General features: G+C 37.0%; 1 protein-coding gene across 1 annotated transcript in view; it reads left to right on the forward strand.

Annotated features, from left to right (window-relative positions):
• Positions 1 to 19,586, forward strand: part of Prosalpha3 (proteasome alpha3 subunit) — a 124,369-nt gene that overhangs the window by 33,592 nt on the left and 71,191 nt on the right. The window contains exons 3-4 of the mRNA XM_090377130.1: positions 5,728 to 5,890; positions 11,539 to 11,616. Coding sequence (XP_090233256.1) covers positions 5,728 to 5,890; positions 11,539 to 11,616 — 241 coding nt within the window. The remainder of the gene's footprint in view (positions 1 to 5,727; positions 5,891 to 11,538; positions 11,617 to 19,586) is intronic.

Below are 19,586 nucleotides of genomic sequence, written 5' to 3' on the forward strand. Positions count from 1 at the left end.
TGTGACTACATTGTTTAAAAAAAAAAAAAACAATTACAATTGTTTTGGTGTACCCGTGGCGAATATTTCAGCAAAACTGTAATGAAACTGTTAAAAAAAATAATGGAAATTTTTAAAATCGGTCGGAAAATTTTACTGCACGTTTTTATTTATTTTTTCCCTCAATTTTTTTTGCTAAATATAACCTTGCAAATGGAATTAGGTTGTAAGCTTGTTTCATCTTTGAGTTATTCAAGTACTCGTGGCAAATATTTCACTAAACTGTTGCTCAACAGTTTTGTAATGGGACTATTAAAAAATAGCAGAAATTTTTAAAATCGTTCAGAAAATTTTATTGTAAATCGTTTTTTTTTTTTTCCCCTCAATTTTACTGCTAAATAAATTTTATAAGGAATCAGGTCAAAAGCTTGTTTAGTCTGAGTTATTCAATTTAAAAGAAAGTTCGGGATAGAGGGACATAAGTAAATTATTATAAAGATTATATGAAAAATGCTGTTCTCCAAAATTTCTCATATCCCAAAATATTATGTACTTAAATTAATTGGCTATTTGTTGTATTGTTTCTGTTTCAAGCTTAATCTCGTCTGGTGTAAAACAGAATTCTAAATTTGGAGCAGAAATGTTATCTGCAAATAACATTTTAGTTTTTTTTTTTTTTAATGAAAACCCTTAACACGAGAGGTATTAGAACCTATAGTACTTGGTACTGTGCGTGGGTTGGAATTTGAGATGAGAGAAGATATTTGTTGACACTAGACTTGAGCTTCTGTAGACTGTAATTTTCAGCAAAGACATGAAGGAAGGTTGTTCCAGAAAATGGTAGTTGAAAGAATAAACTAGGAAGATGAAAAGTTTCTTCTGTGAGTTTGAAGTTGGACAGTAAATGGATATTGGCTGGTGGCGGCACATGTTAGAACTGTTTTGAAAGAGAGAGCGGGAATTATAGAAGCCAATTCAGAAGAACAGTGCCCACGGAAGTATCTGTAGAAAAGGCATGCAGCAGAAACAGTACGTCTATGAGACAGCGAGTGGAGAGACTCTGTTAGAGACAAGTCATTAACCTAACTGCCTTCTTGTGAATGGAATCTAGAATCCCGAGAAAGGTTTTGGGGGACACCGCCCCAGATGTGGGAACAATAAAGTTTTTTAGATGCAGCGGAAGCGATATTTGTAATGTGCTTGTGCCAAGAGAGATTAGAAGTCAGGGTAATCCCGAAAAGAGATATATCATCTTGCCTAGAAATCGAAGTGCCACCAAAGTTAAGCATAGGAGCAGAAGAATCCTTTTGCGAGATATAAGACAAGACTGAGTTTTAGAAGGATTGATATCAACTAAATTGTCTTTGCCCCACTGGAGAATTACCTGGAGATCGGCATTTAAGGAATTGGTAGCAGATATTCGAGAAGTTGAAGCTGATTGAGCAGGGCAAGGTTTCTCAGAATGGAAAGTGGAATGCAATGTGTTATCATCAACGAAACTATGGATAGGATTTCCAGTCAATGGAAGAAGGTCATTAATATACAAGAGGAAAAGAGTGGGGGAAAGAACTGAACCTTGGGGGACACCAGCATTAGTGGAGAAGTTAGAAGGCAGAGAGCCATCTACCATCACCCTCTGAGCGATCAGGAGAAAACTGGATAATCAATTACAAAAAACAGTTAGCAAACCATAAGATGGAAGCTTTTTTAGAAGACCTTTATGCCAAGCAAAATTGAAAGCCTTTGAGATGTCAAGAGCAACTGCTTGTGTTTCACTGAACTTTTCCATTGAATTTGTCCATAAATGGGTAACATGAGCAAGAATATTACCAGTGGATCGACACTGACAGAATCCACACTGCCGATCGTTGATCAGAGGGAAAGTTTCTAGGTAGTTTAAGTGTTGGCGGTTAATTGATTTCTCCATTACTTTAGAAAGAGTAAAAGTAATTGCAATGGGACAATAATTGCTGGGAGTGACAAATCCCTCCGATGGGAGGGATTTGTCGCCCTTTTTAGGAACTGGCTGGATATGAGCAAATTTCCAAGCAGAAGGAAAAACACCTTTGGAATAAGAAAGTGAAAAAAGGCGGCAAAGAACAGGATTAAATTCAGGAGCACAAGTTTTGAGAACAAGTGTAGAAATACCATCTGGACCTGGAGCTTTTTTAGCATCAAGATTCGTCAGAATTCTTCTGACATCCTTTTGACGGAAGACCACAGGAGGCATTGAATGGAGTGTGTTGGGAATGGTGGGAGGTGTTTTACCAAGATCAATAATACATGAGTTGGAAGAAAAATGGGATGCTAACAGGTCAGCTTTATCCTTGGCTGAAGTGACAACAGAACCATCTGGTTTTGGCAGAGGTGGGAGCAAAATGGGCAAAAGTTGCAGCCAATAGCTTTGGCAAGAGACCAGAATGCTCGGCTACCATTAGGGCAAGAAGCAAGTTTTCTACACTTAGCCTGTTCAAAATCTAGTTTGGACTGATTAATAACTGCTTTACAATTGTTGCGAGCTTTGGTGTAGGCAGAAAATGAGACTGAAGAATTGGAAACAAGCCAATTACGATGTGCAGCGTTCTTCTCTTGAACAGCCTTAGCACATTTATTGGAAAACCAAGGTTTAGATAAAGGACGAGATTTTAAAGTGGAGTGTGGAGTAAAGGATTCCATTCCTACAAGAATAATTTAACTGACACGATCTGAGAAAATGTTGACATCAGAAGTTTTGAAACAGTAATCCAACCTAGGAAAAGAAGAAAAGAAATCTCGCAGGTCATCCCATTTTGCATTCTTGTAGTGCCAAACAACACGAGGTTCGGAATAGCCATGGGATAAAGGCTCCATTGGAGAAGAGACAATCACCAAGTTGTGATCTGAGGTGCCTAAAGGACCACTCACTTCAGCTGTGTACTTAGAAGGGTTCTTTGTGAGAAAAAGATCAAGTGTGTTGGCTGTATGGTTAGGATTGAGGATTGTCCGGTATTCTTGTAGGTAAATGAACAATCTGTGCAAGGTTATTAGCAATTTCAAAAGCCTCGGAATCTCGACAAGTTGGGTCAGAGTGACTAGAAAACGGAAGCCAGCTGGAGTTGTGAACATTAAAATCACCAAGGAAAATTACCTCATTGTTAAGGAAAGTTGGACTGGAGAACATCAAGTTGCAAAGAGAGGAAGTCAAAGAGCTCCAAGTGATTAGTGGAGTTGGGAGAACTGTAGAGAACAACAGATGAATTTCACACAATGAGGTAGCGAGATTCTAAGCCAGAGAAGATCGAAGAGAGGAGATTCCAAATTACCAAGTCTCTGATAGGGAATATCGTAACGGACATATACAGTCATTAATCATAGGTAGTAGTCAGAGGCTTGAACTGTTGTCCACTCAAAGAACGTGTGTCACTGGATTCTTGCTCATGGCCACTTTGGCTATGTCAGTCTATGGCCTATTTCATCATATTAGGCTGCCTCTGGCCATGTAGGCAGCTGTAAGTGTTTTGTTCCCCCCCCCCCCCCCCCCAAGTTTAAAACTAGCACGTCACAAAATATAATTTCATGCTAACTTTTAAAAATATCCACTTTTAGTAATATTCAAATTTTTGGTATTGCTTTTTAAAGATGTTTTGTGTAAGTATTTAATAATATTATCCAGTAATCAGAATGTTATTAGTGTCATTTAATAATTAGTGTTGGATTTTTGTATTTATTGTTACCTGTAAAAAATTAAACTTTAATTAAAAATGTTGATCAACAAGTTAAATTCTAATTTGAAAAAGGTATAATTAGTGGTAAGGCACTGTTATTGTGGCTTGTGACCCATTGCCCATGAGAACCCATGTGGTCTGTGACCTTCAGTATTTTATATTTAGTCACCTAGCCAAAAAAGTAAAGGTTGGAGGGTCCTGATTTAGTGTATTGAATGTGTCTGTCCATGCACTACCAACTAAATGTGCATTTCTGATAATAATCTTTATATTTAAAGAAACACTGCAGAATCATTTAGACAAGACTTCAGTTATAGCTCGGACACAGTATGGTTTTGTTAAGGGGAAGTCTTGCCTGACCAATTTGATTGGATACTATGATGCAGTCACAAAAGAACTGGATGCAGGGAATAGCTTTGATATTATATACTTGGATCTTAGAAAGGCTTTTGATACTGTTGCACATGGAAGACTGCTACACAAATTCGAGCAGTGTGACTTTGGAGGCAAATTGCTGCTATGGATAAAGGGGTGGTTGAGGGGGAGAAGACAGAGAGTGGTAATCAATGGACACTGCTCATCGTGGACTAATGTTATTAGTGGAGTCCCTCAGGGCTCAGTGTTGGGTCCATTATTGTTTTCTGTATTTATAAATGATATTGATGATGGTATATCAAGCTTAATGTCCAAGTTTGACGATACAAAGGTTGGCAGGGTTGTCAAGGACACTACTGACACTATGCTACTGCAACAGGATCTGGGAAGGTTGAGCAGATGGGCTGAGAGGTGGCAAATGAAGTTTAACATTGACAAATGTAAAGTGCTACACATGGGAAACAGCAACCCCAGAGCAACGTATCAACTCTGTGGTACTACACTGAGAGTGGTAGAGAATGAAAGGGACTTGGGGGTGGTTGTGCAGGCAGATATGAAGTTCTCTGAGCAGTGCAGACGGGCTGCAAGAGTAGCTCATGGAGTATTGTCAATGATATACAGGAATTTTTCCAGCAGGGATAAGGAAGTGATTATTCCCTTGTATAAAACAATGGTCTGGCCACACCTAGAGTACTGTATACAGGTCTGGAGGCCTCATTTCAAGAAGAAATTTTTGTAGAGCTGCTGGAACGAGTACAGAGAAGGGCAACAAGATTAGTGAATGGAACAAAGGGGGTGCTCTTACGAAGAAAGGCTTAAGTTTTGCAAATTACAGTGTCTGGAGACTAGGCACCAGCGAGGTGATCTGATAGAGGTGTATAAAGCCTTGAATGGTTTGAGCATGCTCAATGCTGATGGGATTCTTCCTCTAGCTCAGAAAAATCACCTGAGAGGGCATAAATTCAATTTGAGGAAAGACAGATGTAGGATAGACGTGCGGAAATTTGCCTTTAGCCAGCGAGTGGTTGGTTGGTGGAACAGACTTCCATCCCTTGTGGTGGAGGTTGATAGCCTAAATAAGTTTAAGGCTCGGCTGGACAGGTATTTTGAGCGAACAGAGGGGTGAAGTGGAAGTGGGTTTTTTTTTGGCTGATGCTGCATAAGCTTGCTTTCTTGCATCAAATGCCTCTACTAATGCTAATATTAGTAATAGGTAATGGCACAACACAGCCCATGTTCCCATTGCCCATGAGAACCCATGTGTCCTGTGACCTTCAGTATTTTATATTTAGTCACTTAGCCAAAAAGTAAAGGTTGGATGGTCCTGATTTAGTGTATTGAATGTGTATGTCTGTCCATGCACTACCCACTAAATGTGCATTTCTAATGATAATCTTTATATTAGTAATAAGTAATGGCACAACACAGTCTGTTTTTGTTTCCTGTATTCTAGGGATTAATAAATAAATGAATTATTAATTTTCACATTGTGTACAGTATTTATATTATAAGTTTAAGAAATAAATACCCCTCCACCACCATCATGTGACGATATCTTTTACCGAGTTCATTAAGGAAATGATTTCTTTACAGGAAAAAATCATCTAGTTCTTAATATAAATGTTTTCCTTTAATGGATTATTTTTTATTTTATTTTCTGTTGTTTTAGGAAGATTGTATCAGGTAGAGTATGCAATGGAAGCAATTGGGCATGCAGGGACTTGCTTAGGAATCTTGGCATCTGATGGTATTGTACTAGCTGCTGAGCGGCGAAATACCAATAAACTTCTGGATGAGGTGTTTACTGCAGAAAAGATCTACAAACTTCACGAGTAAGTATAAAAATGTCAAGTTCAAAGTCCCAAGTAGCATAGTACTTCTTGTTTTGAACGATTGATATTGAATTTGCCTTTTAGTACTCAGTATGTGCCTTGATATGATGTTATCCCCATTGTTTTCTAGCAGAACTTCAAACTGGGTAACAGCATGGGCAACTGTAGAACATACATAGTAATAGTGGGGGGGGATGCTATCCCTTAAGAGTTGCTAGTTCAGGATTGTTGCCTGTGATACACATTGTCCTTTAGGTAGCTCCAAAGCCAAAAGTTGAAAGGAGTGAGGTCAGGCAGTCATGCTGTCTGGAAATTCTGAGTATCCTTTTAGTGATAAAATCTTTCAGTGTGTGGAAGTGCTCTTTCTTGCATAAAAATTGTTTCCAAGCATCCTCATGGATGCTTGGAAACAATCGTCCATGATTACAGTAAACCCCCGATATTTGCAGTATCTGTATTCGCGGTTGCTGATTTAATATAAAATGAAACCTAAAAAAATGTGAATTTTAAAGTGCCGTGAACATTTTCTGCCATAAAAAAACATGGGCGTGGCTAAAATTATCTTTCCCGATCAAAATAGCGCTCAGTGGGTGGGGGGAGGGGGTGACAATTGCGAGCGTGGATGTTTCTCGCTAATCTTTGTTCAGTATGTGTTATGCGCTTGTCATGGAAGGTTTCGTCATTTGCTTTTAATTTATATGCTTACAAATTGAATAAATTTATCAATTTATATGCTTACAAAAGTGATAAATCTACCGTTTTGCAGTGTAAAACAGACTTTTTCTAGTGTGTTAATGGGAGAAAGTGACTTTATTGTGGTCAAGTTCTTTTTAACCCGTACAAAAATATGGCTACGAATAACAACGGAAATGTGAAAATATGAAAGAAGGTGATGACATTAGCGAATAAAATTGAGTTATTAGACAAAATTTCTAATGGTGAAAGTGTCTCCTCAGTGGCAAAACATTATAAAATCAATGAGTCAACGGTACGATCAATCAAGAAATCAGAAGAAAAATCCGCCGTAGTGTCCGTGAAAACGCGCTAATTGCTTCAAAAATTTGCTCTGTAACTCGTGATGTTAAATTAGAAAAAATGGAAAAGGCTTTAAATCTGTGGATAGAAGACCGAACTCAAAATAAAATTCCGTTAAGTTCACACATCATTCGTGAAAAGGCAAAACTCCTTTATCAACACTTTAGCGAAACTGGTGATAGCACAGGTGGGATAAGTTTTTTTGCTAGCAAAGGCGCTGGTTTGAGAGATTTGTTTGAAATTTCTAATAAATATTACATTTAATATTAAATTGTTTCTTATTTTCATTTCGATGCCATATGCTTACATTTCACTATGTACTGTCTATGTACATAGTCATATTATGAAGGTACATATAATACATACATAGGCAAAATTTTAGACTAGTTTTTCTTATATATTTCACACTTTGGAACGGAACCCCTTTATTACTATGGGAGCCATAACTCAGTATTCGTGCTTTTGGTATTCGCGGCATTTCTCAGGAACGTAACCTCCGCGAATAGCTGGGGTTTACTGTATTTGTCTTGTGACTCTTCTTCTACGTTCACAGAAAATTTCAGTTTGTAACTGTATTCTCTTTTACAGAGGGCATTGAAATATGGAAGTTGAATTAAGATGGATACTCAAATTGAGAGAATCAAATGCTGTGCAGTCATCAAGTACTCTAATACTAAGAAATTCCACTGGAATTAACAGGCTCTGCAGAAACATTCCAGATGTAAATTCAGAGGTAATGCACCGAAGAGCAACTGCTGAAACTGTCCTATTGGCTCTGAAAGAAGCCTAAGAGCATACTGAACTGGAGGGAGAATAGCTTTAACTAAAATTTCTTGTTATTTTCCAGATGAAAACAAGCACCAGTGCTGAAAGTTGTCATCTGGATAAAGATTGCGTTATAATATGAAGTTAAAAGTTTTTCTAGACCAGGGGTTCTCAACCAGGGGGGGGGAATTTTAGGATTTCAAGGGGAGAATTGGGACCGCAGATTGACAGACTCAAACTGTTGGAATATTGATCTTTCTACAAGCTACAATTCTACAGATTGTACATAATCTACAGGACATCACACTCTATTGGATGACACATATTAAATTAAAAATAAAGATAAATATTTCACTTTTTTATCTTTTTGGAATGCACTTTTTGAGTCAAGACAATCTTGGAAAGGGGGAATGATATTCTGACATATGGAACCACTGTTCTAGACAAACCCATCATGGGATGAGATTTTGATTAAGGCAAGACTAAAGCTTTTGGTCATGAGATACAAATTATTAAGATGTGTGTTGAAATTTAACTTGTCCAAATACTGTTCTATATGAGGTTGAAATGTTGGAAAGTTGTTTAAATACACTCATTTTTGGTACAATCCACTAGCTTTCGTAACCTGCTCAGATAAAATTCAGAAGATTTTGCCTCAAGCCAGTTGTTGACTGCATCCATCACAGCACTGTCACTTTCAGATTTCTGCCCTTTCATGTCCTACCTGAAAATAGAAAATAATCCAATGAAACCAAATCTGGTGAGTAGGGTAGCTGCTGTAATAGCTCGAACCTAGTCACGCAGTGTTGGCTGAGTCACAAACACCGTATGTGCCGGTGTGTTATCTTGATGTAAGATAACTCCTTTGGCTAATTTCCCATGCCTCTTAAGCTTCAATTCCTTTTGGACATGTCTCAGTAGGTTAGAATAATACTTGGCATTGATAGTGACACCTTGTTCCAGGAAATCAACCATAATCACTCCTTCCACATCCCAGAAGTTGATACCATGACTTTCCTAACTGGCTTCTGCATTCAAAACTTTTTAGAAGGGGAAGAAGAGAAAGATTCTACTACTGTTTCAACTGTTATTTTGTTTTAGGGCCAAAGTAGTATATGCATGTTTTGCCCACAATAATATACTGACCCGTAAACTGAGCTTCGTTACCTTCAAAATGCTGCACAATCTCTTGACAACACCTAACTCATTCCTGCTTCTGATCTGCATTCAGTGCTTTAGGTATCCATCTTGAAGAAACCTTTGTTCCTAAAACATTCACCACAATATTGTGAGCTCACTTATGGGAGATATTGAATGTTATCTCGATGTGCTTATGTGGTCTTGCATTCCAGACCACATAAACACATGTTGTTCTGTGGTCTTGCATCCAATCTATGGTCATGAATGGCGACCACATTGGCAAGTGTCAATACAGTAACAGGCCTCCCAATGTGGGGTCCATGTTTAAATTCTGCAACCCAATTTTTGATCGTGGCATATGAAGGACAAGATTCCCCTAATGTTTTCTGCATGTCTTCATGAATTTCTTTTGGCTACATTTCCTTTAAATGAATTAGAATTAATTTAAATATCTAGATTGAACTTATAAACATTTGGCAAAGATGGGACATATCATGTACTAGACAAGTTGCAAGGTCTTGTTTCTCCCTCGGTCTGTATATTTCATTTTAACAGGACATGGTTCAATTAATGACAGACTGTTCGCATTAGAAACACATCTCATACAACTGCAACTTATACAGTGATTTCAGAGCATTATTAAGAGCTCCTTGATTGAAAACTTTGTTCATGGTAGCCAAGTATCTCTTCCTGCAAACTACCAGGCCTTCCAACTCCCACAAGATTTTGCAACGAATGTGATAACTGACAACATATCTTATTTAATTTAAATACAATTAAATAACAGAAGCTTGTTTTACTGTGGTAAAACAAGCTTCTCTTTAAGTGTGGTCACATGCTATGTTTATCTGACATGACCATGCGGTACCATTCTTGATTTCCATATGTAACATATTTATTTAAATAAACTAAATACCAACAGGGCATAATATTTTAAGATTCTGTATCTATATAATCAGTGTTAGATACACCATAGACAACTCTTAAAGAAAAACTACGATCGTAGTGTGAAAGGCACCCACCGATGAAAAGCCAACTAGCTTTGAAATGGTCCATCTGGGTGGTGGCGGCGCACCCACCGAGAATAAATAACAATAGTCTTCTCTATTAGTGAAGTGTTACTTATTCGGGAGTAGTGCAATACTTGGTAACTTGTTGTGAAGGATGAGCACAATATGAGATACAGATGAAATGATACCTTTCACACTACATAGTTTTTCTTTAAGAGTTGCCTATGGTGTATCTACACCAATATTATAATAGATATTGTAAAGTATTTATGTATTCATAGCTGCCTGTGGTGTATCTACACCAATATTATAATAGATATTGTAAAGTATTTATGTATTCATAGCTGAGGAAGATACACACACAGTGTCGAAAGCTTCTGTAAGTATTTTATTTTATCAAAAGAAGCGAGCACAGCCCCCCCATAGTGATTATTATAAATTTTTGCACATGTTCTCATTTTTCCAAAAATTGTGTATCTACACTGCCCAACTATTAATATTCAGACACCTGCATTTTATAAATAACCTTTATCAACAGGAAAACTAATAATGTGTACTGAAAACTTTAGCCCTTATGACACCCTGTAGTCTCCGTGGAACACTCTCCACTGTTGTTTTGTAAATGTCCTCCAATATTTTTTGCCATTCAGCCTTCCAGGTGGCAACCATGTCCACCATTTTTTGGGTGGTGTCTCCTCACATGCACCCAGTGAACCTTTTTCAACATGCTACTGCAGTGTAGGAAATGCATTGTTTTCCAGGATGTCTAGTTAGACCTTAGCTTTCATGGTTTTGTACAAAACAACCAATGATTCCAGGCCAAACCATGATAAACAGCTCTAGACCATCCCGTAACGTTGCCTCTGCCAAGCTTCATAGTTGGAGCAATACAGTCCACCAAGTAGCTTTCTCCAGGCATCTGCCACACCCGTGCATGACTGTCAGATCATGTTCTATGGCTTGTCACTCCAAGCACAGCTTTCCATCAGTCCACGATTCAAGAACAGCAGACCTTACACCAAACTATGACATCTAGCATTGGTGTGATTAATGTCTTGTGGATGTTGTGTACACTGTACTGGTGGTGGTGTGTCCCAGCCATCTCACTGAAGACCTGTGTGTGTGCGCTAACAATAACATCCATAATTCATAATGTCAACCTGTGTTCCAAGCATACAGTTATTTCCAGGGCACCCCTGTCACGTTCTGTCAGCTTTGGAAGGTTTCCAGATCATTTTGTTGGTGGTTTCAGAAATAGTCCACTTCCATTTTCCGAAATAGTCCACTTCCACTTCAATCATTGACCTAGGGATCTTTAGTGGCATCAGAATGTCATGTGCAGAACAATTGCTTATGTGCGATTCTATTATCATTCTGCACTTGAAGTGTGTGGTATGTGGCATTAATCGTACTACTGTCTCCTTGAAGGCCTACAAGGATACTGACACAATGCTTGAGTAGATTGTGACCAACTATCAATGGAGAGGTGTATGGATATTAATGGTAGGGCAGCGTATGTGTGTTTGCATTATAAGTTTTAGTTTTATCTCATTCCACAATCTGAGTTTTTTTTTTTTTTTTTGCTGTAATTATAGTTTTAATTTTTAGATTGTTTCATAAAAAGTTTGTAATTGTGTATATATTGGATATTAAAAATTCATTGTACAGAATTGATAGAAATATATTTTTTTTTTAAAGTGATATGGCTTGCAGTGTAGCAGGAATAACTTCAGATGCAAATGTTCTAACAAATGAATTACGTCAAATTGCACAAAGGTAATTATATTAATATTGTCTGGCACAAAAATAATTCCTATGTTATTGATAAAGCATAATTTTAAATAGTTTTACAAAAATTCTCCCTGTTTTGATATATGTTCTTCGTGATGTCATATAGGAACTAGTGACTAAGATTAGCTTTTATGCAAATAAAATTTAATGTATATACTGAAGTATAAATGCATTAAATTCACAAGTTGATTTGTCATCTGGAAATCTGAAATTACAGAAAAGAAAACATTAACAGTGTGTTAGAATACTGTTATAATATGTTAAATTATAGACTAGAGAAAAGGTGCCAATCAAGCAATTTTGTTATTTTGTGTGTTAATTGTGTTATGTCCCAATGGAAAACTTTATGAATGCATCAAGAATTTGAAATGTAAATGCATTCAATTTTTATTTGTATATGACATAGTATCTGTATTAATGCTGAGTTTGGTCTCTATTACCATTATTATATATTGTGTTATTCAGAGGGCTATAATAAGCCTAAGTTGAAATTTTTTATGTTTTCAATTTGTATTTTTACACAGAAATGTTATATTATGATTTAGCAATATAAATGACTAAACATATAGTCATATATACAAGAATTGTTCAATAAAGAATGATCATAATCCTTTTTACCGAACATACATTTATTAATCAACCATATTTTGATGATCCTTTTCAAAGTAGTTCCCATTTGATGAAATACACTTACTCCAACATTTCTGCCATTCTTCAAAAATGTGGTGGAAGCCATTTTTGACATGCATTTAAAATCGCCTTTGATGTCTTTACAACTTTTATGACGAGTGGAAAAGTTTTCCTCGCAACTCCTTTAACTTTGGAAATAGGGTAAAAAATTGCAGAGTACCTAAAGCAGATGAGGGACATGTTTGACATTAATGCTGGCTAAGTATTGAATGACAGCATGAACAATTTGAGGTCTCATATTATCATGATGCAGCATCCACCCGCCTGTGTCCATTTGTGGCTGTTTGTGACAAATGTAATTCCACAAAGTGTGCAGTACAGTTTTGTAGTCAGGTCCCGTAATAGTCATACAATGTGTCACTTCATGCTGGTAAACCATTCCTTGAATGTCAAAAAAGAGATGACCATAACCTTTCCTGCAGAAGCCACAACTTTTGCTGTTTTGGTGATGCGATGATGTAGACTTCCAAACAGAGCTATGTTGCTTACTCTCTCTGGGTTGAAAGGATGAAGCCATGTCTCATCTGCCGTTATCACCTTTTGCAGAACCTTGCCATCTTCAGTAACAATCCATTTTAGCTCCTGACAAACCTCCATGCAAACTTGCTGTTGCTCAGGTGTGGGTGGTTTTGAAACCTAGCATGCATAAACACGTGTCATATGCAAATGGTCATGGAGAATATTGTGCATGCCTCCCATTGATATTCTCAACATCCCTGCTAGTCATCTTGCTGTTACGTGACAATCTTCTCTCATTATTATGGAAGCAGTGTTTATGGTTTCTGTGGCAATAGCAGTGGTTGCTATCACCACAGAAACCATATTCAGTCATAAAAATCGGCAGTCCAGGACTGCTGATATTTGGGATTGAGGTGCATCTATCTTTAAACATTCTAAACCATCTGCAAGCTGTGCTGTATGGAAATGTAGATTCACCGTAAGCCTCTTTTAACATTTCATGTGCTTCAGCTTATATCGGCACCTCCATAGCCAGGTGGGCAGGAGCAGCAGTGCGTAGCACATGCTTCTTGATTAGACTGGGGTTTGAGCCCATGACCACCACATATCCCCAGAGCAATATGGCCTTAGTTGCTAATGCTCCTAAAAACCAAAATAACAAATATAAAGCTTCAGCTTATGTTTTCTTGATGTGGAAACCAAATTTGAGAGCAGCATACTGTTCCTCATTGTCACGTACATTTTTTTATAGGGAAACTGAACAGGCATAAACTTGGCCGATACATCATCCGCACAAGTCAGCTATGCAGTTGCCATGTGAGGCAGCTTGGTTTGGTCTTAAAATCCATGGCTCAGCTAGAAATAGTAAGCAGTACAGTTGTTCATGATAAATGATGTTTGTTCTTTTTTGAACAGCTCTCGTGTACATTAATTTTCCTCGAGGTGGTGGGGGGGCTGCAAATCTAGTACGAGAAAGGAGACTCCCAGATCCAAGAAGATAATATGTGTAATACAGCCACTATTCTCATAAGGCCTCTGGAAAAGCAGCCCATTTAACTCATTAGATGGATAATGCAGAAAACAGCCTAGCTAAAAGACTACAAATTGATATTCCAGGTTTGGAATATCAATTTGTAGTAACAAAATGTTTGGATAGTTTGATCATAAAAGATTATGAACAGAACTTACAGGAGTACCTTTTGAGCATGTGCACACCAAGTTTTAACTCTGGTGGAAAGTTGGAATGAATGCTTGTTTTTCTCATTTGTTGCAGGTACTGAAAATAAAATTTGAACAATTCTGTGAACATTAAATTTTGTTATAAATTTGGAAAGTTAGCCACAGACGCATACAAAACATTCTTTATGGTTTATGAAAATCATGCTATGATGTAGTGGTGGACAGTTTTTTGAACTTGTTTCAAAGGTTTCATGGAAATCATTTGCTTGAAGATGATGAAACAAATTGTCTGTGAATATCATGAAACAAGACATTAAAGTCCACACCATCATTTGATCAGATCGATGACTGAACATTCAAGAAATTTCTGAGGAAGTGTCTGTTTCATTTAGTTTGGTTTGACCACTTTGAGTGAGAATTTGAGCGTAAGGTAATTGAGGATCAAGTTTGTTCCACCTGTTGTCATGAGATCTAAAACAGCATTGGGGCCTCATGTCATTTTAGTTGTTCAGGCAAGCTGTGACAGATCCTGTGTTTTTAACAAAAATGGTAATAGGTGATAAGACTTGGGTGTATGGTGGGTATCACCCTATCAAGGTTCAAAGCTGCCAAAAGAAAACAGCATTGCTACCAAAGCCAAAAAAAGCATAGCAGTCAGAATCATATATGAAAGTCTTGCTGATTGCAATTCTTGACAGTCAGTGGTGTTATCAGAATTAATTTTGCAAGGTATTACTCTAAATGACTTGAAAATGCTGAAATGGTTTGTTCCATCACCACAATAATGCACCATACCACACGTCACTCGATGTTCAGCAATTTTTAACTGACGAAAACATTTCCATTGAGTTGCACCCACGTTATTCATCTGGTTTGGCAGTATGCCACTTTTTTGTTATTTTGGCTTTTTTAATTTTCAGAATTGAATCAGGACATCAAAGGAAAATAGTTCCAATCCAATCAAACACAGTGGAAAACATTTGTGATAGAAGGCTTCCAAAAAAATGTTTTGATCAGTGGTAACCATGATAGAACCAGTAGTGTGGTTGCAGAAGGAGATGACATTGAAGAATATTAGCAGTATAAATGTTTATCATTGAATGAAATTAATTTTTTGAAACATTCAGCCAAACGTTGTGTATGTATATCAGTGCAGGTAATTTCAGTTGGTGAAAGTCTTGTGCTCTTTAAAGAAAGACATAATGACAGAAGAGGATCAGGTCTTGCCTAAAGTTTTTTTTTTTTTTTTTTTCTCTATCTGACATTAGCTATTAAGAGAACTACAAGTTAAATTGCTGTTACTCTGTGATGATTACTTTTATAAAGCACATCATGATTTGTGACTTATACTGGTCCCAGAAGGGAGACATCGTAAGGCTTGTCTGGACATCCCTACAACTGAGAGTTGTTCAGGAGACCAGGAGACTAGTATAAGTTTTGAAATGTAATGCTCTTTATAAAGGCAATTATTGTGGAGCCACAGTGGTTTAAATTTTAGCTATCTCTGGAAATAACTCACAAAGGCAACAGCTTGTGTAAAGTCATGATTAAGGACACTAACTAGTCAGGAGAAAAATGAAGAAGGGAATGTGCCAGTGAAGCTTGGGAACCTGGTATTAGTCATAACAAGATACACATCACTATTGCAGCAATTTTTGACTGATGAAAACAGTATAATACCTACAGTATTACTCATTATGTCAGGCAGATGCCTGGGATCTTAAATAAATTGTGTGTTTATGAGGTGTGTTCAATTTATGAGATCTCCAAATTTATTTCTCATGAAATATACAAGGTACAGAATTGAAACAAGATATTTTTCAACATAATTTCCTAGAAGAAACAAACATTTGCAGGAGCTGAGAAGGTTTGTTTACAGTGTTTAGCCCACTGTTAAATAGCTGTAGCAGCTGCTTCTCTACTTGGAAAAGTTCTTCTCTGAATAGCATCCTTCATTGAATCTGATTCAATATATGTGGATGTTTCTTCTTAAGTGCTGAGAGAAAACTTTTCTTAGCATCTCTTCATAGGGCCAACAGAAATGTCTGCAGCTGTTGGAATATAATCAACTGTTGCCCAAAACGGTTTCCTCCACTCAGTGGATGTTGGTCTCATATTGACTGGTTCAAGGTATTCATTAACGAGCTTTGTTCTTGCAAGACTCCCATCCTTCCTAAAATTTTTCCACACATTTTTTGCATCCATAATGCTGTTAGAACAAATGTTTGAATTTTACTGATGTATTTCAAAGAGCATCTGTTATTAAAGCAAATACTGGATAACTGCATGTTATTCTCGATGACTGAAGACTGTCATTTTAAGTACTGCAAATATACTATTCTTTTTGGAGTGCTGCAGTTGATATTCCATGTTGTATCATGCTGTGCCAACTTTTGACAACATTCTTAACTAACTTATCATTTTTAAAGCAAGCTCTGTAATATGAGTAGGTGTGCTACAAGGTCTCATGGAGACCTTGTAGCACACCTACTCTGGGACAGCTACACGTATGGTTCATAGGGTTGAGTGTACAAGGACATTACTGTGTTTTGTGGTATCTTGTGAATTTGAAAACATAACTTGAGTAATTTACTGCTACCTTCATTTCATGCCTTGGCTTTAATGTGATATATAGTCTGACCTTAGTAAAATTTCTGATACAATCTCTTGTAAGATGTTATATTTTAAACTGGGATAAATTGGGATTACAGGAAAGAAATTATAGTTATAAACAAGTTTGTAACAAAACTGCTAAAGTACAAGTGAGAACTAAGTATGAGAAAATCGAAGTGACTAGTTGTTTAATATTTATTTTTTCATTTGTTTATAATTTCCTTTGAACATCACAATTAATAAAATTTTTAATTTTTTGATAATGTATGAAAATCAACATTTTTAATTTAAAATTTTCATTAGAGAAAAATAATTATTTAATAAGTATTGTAGTTTATCAGAAAAAAGGTCAAGCACTGATATACTATAAGCTGAATTTTAGAATAAAAAACTTTTCAGAAACTAAAGAAATAGTTGGGCCTATTAGGCCTCTGATGTGTTTGGGTGGCAGTGGTTAATGACATTTACGAGGGAGAACAGAGAAGCTGTTATAGTTTGGCTGATGATTTGAAGGTTGGAGGGTAGTTAACAACTAGAAAATATGTTATGTTGTTTCAAAATGCTTAGGACTGGTTATAAATATAGTGGAGAAAAATGGTAAATAAGGATTAATGCTGCTAAATGTAAGGTCTTGCACCTTGGAAACAGAAACCCAGGAGTAATTTACAGACTAGGAGCGGGTTGTAAAATGTGGTTTGGGATAAAAAAAAAAAAATTAACAAGTTGTGATATAGTCAGAATCTGTGTTTACCATGCAGTGCAAATGATGAGCCAAGAAGGCATGTGGTGTCCTATCGGTGATTAATTGGACCTTCCTTTATATAAGACAGTGGTGAGGCCATACTTGGGATATAGTTCTTTGGTATAGAAGAGAATAGAATATTTTCTAGAATATTGGATGAGTAACTTTTTGGTGATAATTTTTTTTTTTTTTTTTTGCCTTATTCCATCATTTGGTCATTCTAATCCTAATATCACTCATAATTTTATATTTGCCAATTTTAATATAATCAGGTTGATACAAAATATTATTGAGAATTTTTAAAAATGCTGCATGGTTGGTACTTTTAAAACAACTTTGTTGGGACGGTCATCTTGATCTTAGTATCTACTTGAACATGAACATATCTATGCAGTCCAGTCTGTCAAAAATTCATGCAAAATTGCATTGCTGTTTCTTTTGGAAAAACAAAGTGCATTGACTAGGCTACGGAGAACAAGTCTTTTGTTGGAAGCCATTATTACTGTAGCAAATATATTAAACTTAGCAAAGCATGGAGTGAGCATTGAACATTCCGAAGACTTGGTAGGCACAGACACATTACATACACATTGTAAACCTCCAATCAGCTATCCATTTCCCAAGCCGAAGCCTATCCATGGTTTTAGGCTAATTGGGTTCTTATATTAATAGTCTTTAGAATTCAACTTATAACACAAATTGATAAATTTTAACTGAACTCAAAATATAAAAATTTATAATGCGCCACTTGGCCTCTTGAAAGAAAGATCTAATATAAAATTACTTCATTGATCTTCATGTCAAGAGTTACCGCCCCTGCCGCTATGAGGTGTGGCTCTACTATCTAGCTGTAGATTTTTTTTTTTTTTTTTATGTAAACCCCAAACACGAGAGGTATTAGAACCTATAGTACTTAGTACCGTGCTTGAGTTGGAGGTTGAGAAGACGAAAAAAGATATTTGTTGACATTGGACTTGAACTTCTGTAGACTGTAATTTTCAGGAAATACGTATGAAGGAAGGTTGTTCCAGAAAATGGCAGTTGAATGAATAAACGAGGAAGATGAAAAGTTGGTTCTGTGAGTTTAAAGTTGGACAGTAAACAGATGTTGGTTGGTGGCGGCACGTGTTCGGACTGTTTTGAAAGAGAGACCGGAAATTATAGAAGCCAATTCAGAAGAACAGTGCCCGTGAAAGTATCTGTAGAAGAGGCATGCAGCAGAAACAGTACATCTATGAGACAGCGAGTGGAGAGACTCTGTTAGAGATGAATCATTAATTAACCTAACTGCCCTCTTCTGAATGGAATCAAGAAGCCTGAGAGAGGTTTTGGGGGCACCACCCCAGATGTGGGAACAATATTCCATGGCAGGGTGGATTTGTAATTTATACAGAGTGAACAGCTGTTTGTAAGAAAAGTAACGCCGAGAGCGAAAGAGAAAACCAAGTTTTTTAGATGCAGCGGAAGCAATATTTGTAATGTGCTTGTGCCAAGAGAGATTAGAAGTCAGGGTAATCCCCAAAAGAGATATATCATTTTGCTTAGAAATCAGAGTGTCACTAAAGATAAACACAGGAGCAGAAGAATCCTTTTTTGCGAGATATAAGACAAGACTGAGTTTTAGAAGGGTTGAAATAAACTAAGTTGTCTTTGCCCCTCTGGAGAATTACCTGAAGATCAGCATTTAAGGAATTGGTAGCAGATTTTTGAAAAGTTGAAGTTGATTGAGCAGGGCAAGGTTTCTCAAAATGGAAAGTGGAATGCAATGTGCTATCATCGGCAAAACTATGGATAGGATTTCCAGTCAATGGAAGAAGGTCATTAATATACAAGAGGAAAAGAGTGGGGGAAAGAACTGAACCGATGAATCAATAAGAGTAGGAGACCGGAAGAATTACTTAACAAGTACAGGTCACTGTTGAACAAAAGCCGAGAATTAGGGTTGAATTTGAAAGTGTCTGCAATTCTGCCCAGACACGATAGGAGGGAGTATATGATGAGAGCCTTGTCGATCAATTCGGCCCTGGAAAGATTGTGCAAGGCTCAAGGGGTAGAATTTTTTTCAGCCTGGACTGTACTTGTTAACAGGAGAGATTGCTTCTACAGGGATGGGATACACTTAAATAGAAAGGGTGCAAGAATATTAGCTGATGCTATCGAGGCAGTGTTAGGTGGGTCGGAAAACTGCTAGCTTGGAGGGAGACAAAGACCAATAGATTGACAGTAGCCACTGGCAGAGGTGAAAGAGATTCTTGCACTGCTTCTATTAGAA

Source organism: Mastigoproctus giganteus, chromosome 7, assembly GCF_048544385.1.
Source record: "Mastigoproctus giganteus isolate SK-2022 chromosome 7, ASM4854438v1, whole genome shotgun sequence".
In the NCBI taxonomy this organism is placed as follows: Eukaryota; Metazoa; Arthropoda; class Arachnida; order Uropygi; family Thelyphonidae; genus Mastigoproctus; species Mastigoproctus giganteus.